At 37.1% G+C, this 11,047-nt stretch overlaps 1 protein-coding gene across 2 annotated transcripts; it reads right to left on the reverse strand.

Moving 5' to 3' along the window:
- Positions 1 to 669: 669 nt before the first annotated feature.
- Positions 670 to 9,045, reverse strand: LOC149682601 (uncharacterized). 2 transcript variants are annotated; one of them, XM_089834251.1, is made up of 6 exons: positions 8,766 to 9,045; positions 8,508 to 8,677; positions 8,202 to 8,291; positions 8,038 to 8,119; positions 4,960 to 6,741; positions 670 to 1,761 (listed from the first exon to the last, which is right to left on the reverse strand). In XM_089834251.1, exons 2-6 carry the CDS (start codon positions 8,652 to 8,654, stop codon positions 1,730 to 1,732), a joined length of 2,133 nt encoding a protein of 710 aa, XP_089690377.1. In that variant the 5' UTR covers positions 8,655 to 8,677; positions 8,766 to 9,045; the 3' UTR covers positions 670 to 1,729. The 2 variants fall into 2 exon arrangements, with proteins under 2 accessions (XP_089690377.1, XP_089690376.1); XM_089834250.1 differs by having other exon boundaries at positions 8,752 to 9,045.
- Positions 9,046 to 11,047: the final 2,002 nt, after the last annotated feature.

The raw sequence follows: 11,047 nt of genomic DNA on the forward strand, positions 1-11,047 counted from the left end.
TACCTTCAAACAAAAAATTCATGTCTAAAGAAATTTTGCCCTACAACTAACCAGAAGTATTACCACCATATTCTGGCCTTTGCCGTTGTCTATTCCATATAGACACCAATCTGTACTAATTGACCTCTAACCCCATCATCTTATCGTCTTTTTCATTGTCTATAACACATGTACAAAAATCTGAACATTGGCTTCTACTCCTTTATCATCGTCAAGGCTCAGAATCTAAGCGGCGATCAACAAGGGTTACGAGAACGTCTAACCTCCCAGTGGCAGGGTGTCTACCAAACATCCACGTGACTGCGCTTTATCTTACCACTAGCTGAGAATCGGCTGCCTTATATACCCTTATCCCCTTCTGATATTATTTATATTTATTAAATATACTAAGAAAAATAGTAGTGAAGATTGATTATGGAGTCAATACACAATTTACATGTCATAGTTAATACAGAGCGGAATAAGACCTGTCCCCATTGTATTACAAATCATCGATACAATCTCCAAAGTTAATATACGACAATTAATTATATATTTGCAACGAAAAGTTTATAAAGAAGAGCAGATATGTCGATTTAGGGTGACTGACAACTGAGCAACTAGGGTGACTCTCAAATACGGTAGTGAAGGTTGGGTTTTCATCACATAGAAAACCAAAAACAAAAGCTACAGTGTGACACACTTAATTTTATTAATTAACTGTTGAAATAAGCGACAACATTTCATATTTCCTAATAAGTATACAGCTTCTAGTCCTAGGTTCACACTCCCTGCCTTGTGTTCATGTGTAAAGGAATTAATCCAACAAAACCTTATTTCATTTTTTACAATATAAATGAAAAATATGGAAAATAGTTTTAGGAAGTGTGATCTGTCCAGGGTTTTTGATTTAAATCAGTTGGATTTAAATCATGATTTAAATCAAGCGATTTTTTTAAAAAAATAATTTGATTAAAATCAAGTATTTATTTTTATTTTTAGAAAAATGTATTCTAAGGTCCAAAAAAAGTTTAAGAAACTAAACTAGAAAAGACCTATAATTAAAAACAATCGTGGTTTTGGCATATTTCAGTTTAAGTTTTTCCTAGAACTCCAGTTTGTCTTGCCACTCGTGGTCAATTTTAAGCAAGATTCGAAATAGGCTAGGAAATGAAATAGCGGTCAAGCTAGTATTTTTGTACAAGCATTTGAATAGTAACAATAAGAATAACTTTGTAAAAAATATCCAAAAGCTGCTTAAATGTCATGATTATTTTGCATTTTGTTAATTTTGACTCAAAAGTTTTCATATTGGTAATTTACTAACTAGTAGTTCAACATAAATAAAAAAAATCATCAGATAAATCAATAAAAATCAAAAAATCGGATTCAAATCAAAAAAACCAACAACCCTGGATCTGTCTATAGTAATTTTGATGCTATATAGCTCTGTTTCATTTCGATATTACAAGAAAATCATTAGATATTATTACTTGAAACAGGTGTTTACATATTAATCACCGAAATACATTTATTGGACTGATTTCCACCGAATTATTGGACTTTATTAGTTTGACTATAATTATGGCCAAAGGCAACAGAAGCGCATGCTTATTATAGGGCTAGAGACTCCAAACCTACTTATAAATATTTATTTTAACAATTCAAGGGTCTTTCTTTCCCGATATAAAAATTCATTATACGACTTCAAATATCGCATTAAACACTGGATCTCGAACTTGGTAAAAAATTATTTTCCATCAAGTTGAATATTTCTATAACCTGAAACGATTAGAGAATATATTAATTTCAAAAATAAACACTAACCCAGATACATTTTTTCTAGAGCTCGATGTTATCACAAGAAATATTCGGGTGTACCTTGAATGAGCAGTTCCCAGAAAAGCATTACCTGAAACAGCAACCGCGGTTTCATAAAAACAGCGGCGTTGTTCAAAACTGCTGTATTAGCAACAGTGGCTGCTGTTTTGGGAAATAGCAGTTTTTACCTCGAGTATTGAAGAATTCTTAACCCTACATTTTACCTTACTTATTAAGTGCAACAAGATCATCATATCCTAAGTTTTCCTAACCTAACCTAACCTTACCTTACCTGATTTAATACTATTCGGGTTGGAAGAACAATGCCTAAACTGACCCTAATACTACTGGGGTTCAAATAAACAAACCTATCCTAACCTAATACTACTGGGGTTCAAATGAACATACCTATCCTAACCTAATAGTACAATCATTTTAGCCCAAAAATACACTGAACCCGGAACAAATTGAAACAAAGCTGAAAATTTCAGACCCTGTAGATTTTTGTGCGCTCTTTAACGTGGTGTGGTCTCTCACACTCTCCCTTTGGAATTTCCGCAATATTGGAAAATGGCGGACAAAATCGAGAAAACGTTTAATAACTCTGGTTCTACTTACCCGATTACCACGAAATTAGGCTTCAATTGTAGATTACCTTCAAACACAAAATTCACCTCACGATATTTGGCACTACAACTAACCAGAAGTTCACAATCCGACTCTGAAGATTAGCCTCATATAAAAAATGGGTTTTTAAAGCATTCGATGGTTTCTATTTTCAGAATACATTTCCTAAATCGAGAAAACGCTTAATAACTCTGGTACTACTAACCCGATTAACACGTTATTAGGCTTCGATTGTAGATTACCTTTAAACACATAATTCATCCCAAAGATGAATTGTCCTACAACTAACCGAAAGTTCACAATCCAGCCCGGAAGGTAAGGCAAATCTAATTTTTGAGTATTGCGAAACGGTTTCAAGCGAAATAAGTGAAAACAAGGATTTTGTAGAGTGGTAACCAAGGATTATTTAAAATGTCTAAGGATAAAATGCAGAGAAGGAGATATCGAAGGTAGATGCAGGGAGCACAAATCCATTTTTGTGCTCACTGGTAGATGTTCCAAACGGTACCTAGCGGGCACAATCGGCAAACCGGAAAGCCAATATTTTGAAGCGTCAACACGTGACCGGGTTCTTGAAAGTTTTGTGGCTCTCTGCCTGCTCTAGCAGATCTACTAAAACCTTGCCTACTAATCTAAATTAGTGTAAACTCACCTCATATATTCTTGAACTTAATGTTTGCTTTAATCAAGGATTATTGCTTTAATCTATTATTAAAATTAAATTATGATTTTTAGGAACTAACCTCATTCTTGAATCTTGAACTAAATTTTCTTAACGACCGTTAGCAATTCGAAATAGAACTCAGCATGCTTTCGAAAACTATTTCTCTTTCGTCTATGCTTTCGCGATAATAAGATAGGTGGCGCTATATCGGTATTTCTTTTCCGTTTGACGCACCAAAACAGTAGGTGGAGAAGAGGGGGATGGGTTAAAATTTCGGAACAACTAGAGAACATTCCCTTACTATAGAGATCTGTGTGTACGTTTTATCCTTAGACATTTTAAATAATCCTTGTGGTAACGATTGGTTTGAGTTCGGATTCTACCTGCCTCCAGCCCCATTCTCTAGCATTTAGGCTGCTTCCAAGCCACGTTTGAACTTTGTGATATGAATGCTGCTTTGCTGCCGCACTTGTTGGTGTAAGAGAAGCTAATTCAAAATTTTAACTCTAGGAGCTTAATTCTATAATCTTCAATTAAAGTATACACTTGGTTATGTCAACTTTGTTTCACAAGCCTTAACTCAACTTTAGCCGTATTGACAAGTGCCGGCGAACAATGGTATATATTAAAACAATTTGGTTTATGATGGTGCAAAGGCTGTTTTAAACACTTCCGTACTATACATTATAGCTCCGGTCATAAAAGAAATAGAATTTGTCAGTAATGGGAACTATGTTCTTCATTTTAGAAATGTATTCTGAAAATAGAAACCATAAAATGCTTTAAATCCCCATTTTTTATATGAGGCTAATCGTCAGATTGTAAACTTCTCGATAGTTGTGGGGCAAAATATCATAAGAGATGAATTATGTGTTTGAAGGTAATCTACAATTGAAGCCTAATTACGTGTAATCGATTGAGTAGAACCAGAGTCATTAAACGTTTTCTCGAATGGGAGAGTGTGGGAGACGACGCCACAATAAATAGCGGCCAAAAATCTAAGTTCTGCAATTTTCAGCTTTATTTCAATTTATTCTGGGTTAAAACCTATTTCCTGTACTATAAACCACACCTACATCATCATAAATGACACTTCTAGGTTGTATACTGCTCTTTTTGAAACTGCTGTAACGGTACACCGCGCTGTATAGGGATCTGCCGTAGCGGGAAAACTACGTTTTCAGGAAAGCGCTGTTTGGGGAACCGTAGCTATGAGGACCGCTATTATGGGATCCACTCGTACGGGAACTGCTTACATGAGGGCTTCCAAAATATTCTTTCTTTTCTAGAATGATTAATATCATGGAGAAAGGGGGGCGGAGTCGAATTGACTAGCGTTTCTCGGTCACTATGCGTAGTAAGTTTCACCCCCAAGTGGGAGAAAACTGTGGGGGTGGAATGGGGAAAGATTCTTGCACACCGTGGTAAAACCACCATGATGCTTCTTTAGCTACATTTATCACACCCTCTCTCGACCATGTCTCGACTTAGCAAATTCAAAATATAGTGGCAACATGGTTCCAGGCTTCCATCGTTTTAGATAATAACTTTGGCTTTTATACACGCAGTATATACCCATATTCAAATAATTAATACGTGAAATATTACCTAATTCACCAAAGCTTGCCTCCGTTCCTCCGTAAGTAGCAGAAGGCAATTAAATTAAACTCGCCACCATGGTGCCACAGACAGCGCCAGCTAACTAGGTCACGTGTGTTTACCACGATGTGGATGATGCGACCCCCATTATTTCAACCCACCCCGTCCTCCCGTTTTTGTGGGAAATTATATCGCGGGTAGGGCTCGGGACAGAGTTCGGCTCAAGATTTCGACTCCTCCCCCCTTTCTCCATGTTAATATATTCTTACAAAACTCTTGTTCCAATTTGATAGTGCCACTCTCTTTTTCGCAAAGCCATTCTTCGGGTTCAAAGGTCATTCCTATAAAATGGGCCCTCATACTCCAAGCTCTAATGCTATCAAGACTAACTTTCAGTCCCAGAAACGTAGACTCTTTCCCTTTCCTCGGAGAGTAATTAAACAAAGCTTCAACTAATACTTCTTCGCCAATTTCGCCATGTTCTAAAATGGCCGACAAAAGCTCTCTCCCGGGAAAATTTTTCAGAAAAACTTTTCGTGATTCTTTAAACCCGTTTTGGCCTTTGTCTTTGTTCAAGTATATTTCAAGGTGTCCCAGATGTTTCTTTTGATTCAGGTAATCCTCTTCAAGCAATTTATAAACAACGTCATCCTTGAAGATAAATTTTACATTTCTTAAGAGTTCACTCAGCTCTTCATTTGTTTTTAATGGGTTCCACGCTGCTATGAATTGAATTCCTATCATTCTGGGAGTTTGCGTAAACAGTTGCACATTATCTGGACTTCTCACAAATAAACCGAAAGCACTCGGTTTTAACTTTTGCAAAATGAATGCAATTTTTTTATCACTGCTATTTTGGCTGTCGAATCCGTTTTGTAAGAAACAAATGGACAGATAATCCAAGATCAACTTGTGAATTGGCTCGACAAGATTGGGTTTGTCCCATGATCTACTCAAAGACTTAATAGGTTGAAGTATTCCACAGTCAAGTATAAACTTTCTTTCCTTGTCATCTTGAAACACCATCTCGATATCTTTCTTCGGAAACGCTAATCTCATTTTATGCAAATTGCTTAAGTGAAACTCCCCCAATTTGTTAAGTAACATTTCTCTATCTCTCTCGTTCATGGACGACTCCAAGCGTTCGCAGCATTTTCTACCCATCAAAGACAAAACTTCTTTTATGACGTTCGATATTGTTTCAAGTTCCTGTACTTCCTTATTTTGATAAACATAACATATGAGATACAACATAAACGGCGTTATTCTAGTCCTAAATTGTAAAATGTACTTATTAAGTTGCGAGAGCACGGTTTGCTGTCTGATAGTGTTGAAAGGAAACATGCTTTGTACGATTTTTTTGCCTGATTCTCCGGTAAGACCCACGATTCGAAAATGACGTTGAAATAATTCCAAAAAGTTCTGTCTTTCCGTGCTTCTCGATGTGACGATGATGGTAGAACTTCGAAAAACTGTTTGGGATACGTCCGTTTTGAGTTTAAGGAAATTGAGAAACTGTCTTCGCTTGGAATCAGAGAGTTCATCAAATCCGTCGAGAATTATCAGTATTTTTTCGGCTTTTTCTTTTAGCGCTTTAAGAGTAAATTCAACGTTCACTGGAGCGGATGCGTTTACTTTGCAAAAATTCACCAGGTTTTTTTCAGGAGAATCGATTTCAAGCAGGTCTCTTAGTCTAAACATGATTAACAAATGAAAATCTTGGGCGAAATTGTCCAGTTTTCCAACGCTCCAATCATAGGCCATTTTCAGACACAGGGTTGTTTTTCCCATACCAGCTTCTCCACGGATGAGAATTCTTTTTGGGGAATATTTGTGGTTTACTTCTGGTATAAGAATATCGGTTAAAGACACCGATTCTTTTTTCGAAAGTTTTCCGCTTCGACTCAATTCTTGCATTTCCATCTCGACATAAAAGTCTTCAGGTTCAAGTTCAATATCCATGATGTCTCCCATTGGTCTAAACCAGGCAACTTCCGAAGAGTAAAGTATTTGCAAACTTTGTTTCATGTCTTCAAGATGTTTATTCAGTTCTGTAAGTAAAGAATAAACAGTTTTCACTAAACGGTTTTTGCCGTTTCCTCAGTGTTGTCAGGCCGTTAGTGAGCAAACAGACTGCTAAGAGATACGCTAGCTGGTCAGTTTTGATTGAAACTGACCCGCTAACTTATCTCTAAGGGGCTTGACAACAGTGCACCGAAACTAATAGAGACAGGAAATTTCTTCTAGCCTCTTTAGTGAAAACATACTATTTTAACCCCTTTAACTTTTAGCAGAAATACATGAACCGAAATTATCGGAGACATATTCCTCTAACGCTAGAGGCAAGTTCTCTTTGTTTCCCCTCCTTACGCGCCGTATTTTATAGCCCCCTGTTAGAAATACAATCATCTCTGGTTCAAGAGGGAGCTTTGAATACGCTACCTAGCGATTGCTACAAGAAGCTTTGTTTATACACAGACTAAAAATATACTGTGGCAAAGTGTCTCTTTTAGTCTTTGTAATAATGGCAGTCTGCTCTTCTTGTAGGGATTAAGTGAAAATTTAATCAAGTGCCTTATTTTTTAATCAAAATTGAGAAATAAATGGTCTTGAAAGGTTTTTTAAGTAAGTTACTAATTCTTCCACGTTTAGCATAATTGCAAACTAACCACCAACCAACCAGTGCACCATTGACCATTAGGCCTAGGTTTGCAGACGACGTCACGACGATTTTAAAGAAAGAAGAAAATTCGTTTGGCTGTCACCATGGCAACGAAATTACCCATGATTCCAAAAATATTTTTCCCGCTGCCGCGGGAGGGTAAAATCTACTAAGCTTCCTTCTAGACTCTCCCCATTCACTCGGAGACATTGCCTGTGGCGAAAAAAAGCCTTGTAGATAATTAAGGTTCATGTATTTCTGCTTTTAGTGAATAACTTATTATTATTCTAATGCCACAGAGGGTGCTTAAGCTCTCTAACAAAGTCAACCCCCTAAAATTTACAAGTCAAAACCTAGAGGCTTGATTTATGGGTACAATTGTTGGCATACTTATTGTTAATTCTTTGAAATATTTGGTTGGGCTATGACGCGAAAGTTCAAACACCCCTGCCCTGGAAGCTACGTGACTGGTCAATATAGGTTATTTAATTTTGGAATCAGTTATAGAATAACACTTTACCTTGACTAATGTAACCAGGAATTCATAATAACCCCCTTTCGTTGTTTTATGAACTCCTGATGTAACTAATATTGTCGAAAACGATCTTCCCAACAACCTCATTCCGATGCGTTTATTGCCCCTGATATTCAGTATAAGCATAGAAATAAATCTCGAGTTATTTACCCAACTGAAGTTTCTTCGCCGAATCTTCCGGGTGGTGATGGTGGTGAATAACGTTTACTTCCGCTTCCACCACGCGATTATTCTGTTGATAAAAATGTATTTGTAAAAAATACACTAACCTCTTTCAATATGAAATGTAGCGATTGTTTTAGATGGAAACGTACATCACCCCCAATAATGTTTATTTCTTTCTTGATATCATTGTTGAATATTCCAGTAAATGAGCCAAAATAAGTCTCTGTCTTTTCCGCAATCTATTGAATTGAATTTGAATTTAAAACAAGAAATGCAAGTCGCCATAAATTACTGATGTAGGGCAAACAGTAATTAAATACTGGTAATTTAATTTTAGTACTTTAGGATTTCAATTGCTACAAGTAAGTTATTTATTTTCTTAAAATTTAAAAGGGGAATTTACCGTATATAAAAACGTCTCAATGTAATACAATAGGTTATTATAATAAACATACATTTAACGCTGGCTGCGAACATCCCTCGCTCGTATTCATCTCAACTACTTGTAGTCGAGTAGAATCCAGTTCTGATAAACTGTCGTCGTGATCTTCAAGTTTGACGTCTTCATGGCTGGAATTTCCGTGATAGTTGCTAGCAGCCATAATTCAGTTTTCCAAATTATTTTCTAATAAGCATAAACCAAGATTATGTAATAATACTACTAGCTCAACTTTCTATCAACGTATACGATCTTTATACTTATTATGTTGTACTTTTTTTCCTGAAAGAACTTCGCTCCTCGTATTAGTATGAATACCGACTGACGTCAATCTTCTCTCGCGAGTCCCATCGCCTTTATAAACATTAACTACCTAGAGTACGTTTAAGTTGCAAACTTTTTCCGGTCACGACGATGAAGTTTCGGCTTCATACACAAGCGAGCGTACCCTTTTCTCGCTCTCTCATAAACGCGCCTTTAGAGAAAGAGACAACGTCAGAATGTAATCTACATTTTTTATATGGCGTTTTAAGTTTTATTTTCAGAATCGTTCAAGGCCGTTAAACGGAGGGTGGAAAGGAAAATCTAGTGTTTTTAATTTTACACGTAATTTTAATTACGGTAAAATTTAAGAAACGGCACCAAAACCCCTGTCCCTGTCCCTGTCCCGGACGCGTCCGCGAAACGAACGCTTACGATGAGAGAGAGAGGGAAACCGGTCGCGTCCGCGAAACGTACGCTTACGATGAGAGAGAGATCGCTAGCGTACGCGGTGGCGATACGAAGCTCCGCGTAGAGAGAGAACTGCCTGCCTGGTATATTAGTGAGAGGGGGAAGAGGGAGAGGGGGCATCCCGCTCGGAGAGAGAGGAAAGAAAGGTAGTTTAAATCTCGCGGGAAACAAGATGATAATTTTCGTGCACTACTGCACTTTGTGCGCGTGATACATCAGAGATTATGCTGGATGGTTAGGTTAGGTTTCGTAAAATAGAGGGGACGCTTTACGGTCATAGTGATTTCTGGTTTAGGGGATCCAGGATTTTGTTTAAATACATTATTTGATTCGTATGGTTTTTTAAAATTATACTTTAGTGGGGTGCACAATTTAGTTTCATTAATATTATTTGAAATGTGACGTTGGCTTTTTTGAGTGAAGGGAAACAAGATGATAATTTTCGTGAACTACTGCACTTTGTGCGCGTGATACATCAGAGATTATGCTGGATGGTTAGGTTAGGTTTCGTAAAATAGAGGGGACGCTTTACGGTCATAGTGATTTCTGGTTTAGGGGATCCAGGATTTTGTTTAAATACATTATTTGATTCGTATGGTTTTTAAAAATTATGCTTTAGTGGGGTGCACAATTTAGTTTCATTAATATTATTTGAAATGTGACGTTATTAGAAATTAAAGGGATACACGATTGTGTTTCAGAAATGTTTTTAGTTGTACGATTTATTGGAAATCAACTATACGGGGGGTCACGTGAGCCGTGTATTAGTGAGAGGGGGAAGAGGGAGAGGGGGCATCCCGCTCGGAGAGAGAGGAAAGAAAGGTAGTTTAAATCTCGCGGGCTTTTTTGAGTGAAGGGAAACAAGATGATAATTTTCGTGCACTACTGCACTTTGTGCGCGTGATACATCAGAGATTATGCTGGATGGTTAGGTTAGGTTTCGTAAAATAGAGGGGACGCTTTACGGTCATAGTGATTTCTGGTTTAGGGGATCCAGGATTTTGTTTAAATACATTATTTGATTCGTATGGTTTTTAAAAATTATACTTTAGTGGGGTGCACAATTTAGTTTCATTAATATTATTTGAAATGTGACGTTATTAGAAATTAAAGGGATACACGATTGTGTTTCAGAAATGTTTTTAGTTGTCAACTATACGGGGGGTCACGTGAGCCGTGTAAAATTACTATTAAGGCCCAGCCCTTGGGCCATCTTGTTTTCTTAAATAATTTCTCATATTATAAATATTACGCAGCTTTTGGTTTCGTGTGCTTCTCGTTCGGTCCGAACGCCACTTAGAAATAACTCCATTTATATTTTTAATTTTAATGTGGACTTTGTTATACAAAAAAACTACCTTTTCTTAAAAACTATCCTTTCTTTTCAAAATGGGAGGACCCCAATATAGCATGCTCGATATGGAGTTAAGACAGAACATCCGGTTAGTGTTTCAAGACACTTTAGATGGGACTTCGAAGTTATCAGTCGGCCAAAGTCCATTTGTTTGCAGATATATCAAACATCTTTGGATTCACATACGGAATGTTTGTACTTAAGAACACCAGGTGGTAAAACACCAGAGTAAGCTTTACCCCCGACTTTTGTAAAGGGTGTATTACGACGACGTCAAAAAAGAAACTAAAATCCGGTCACGACGATGAAGTTTCGGCTTCATACACAAGCGAGCGTACCCTTTTCTCGCTCTCTCATAAACGCGCCTTTAGAGAAAGAGACAACGTCAGAATGTAATCTACATTTTTTATATGGCGTTTTAAGTTTTATTTTCAGAATCGTTCAAGGCCGTTAAACGGAGGGTGGAAAGG

The sequence above is a fragment of the Phalangium opilio genome, unplaced genomic scaffold, assembly GCF_054372755.1.
Source record: "Phalangium opilio isolate 3A_F unplaced genomic scaffold, DU_Popi_V2 ptg000038l_1, whole genome shotgun sequence".
In the NCBI taxonomy this organism is placed as follows: Eukaryota; Metazoa; Arthropoda; class Arachnida; order Opiliones; family Phalangiidae; genus Phalangium; species Phalangium opilio.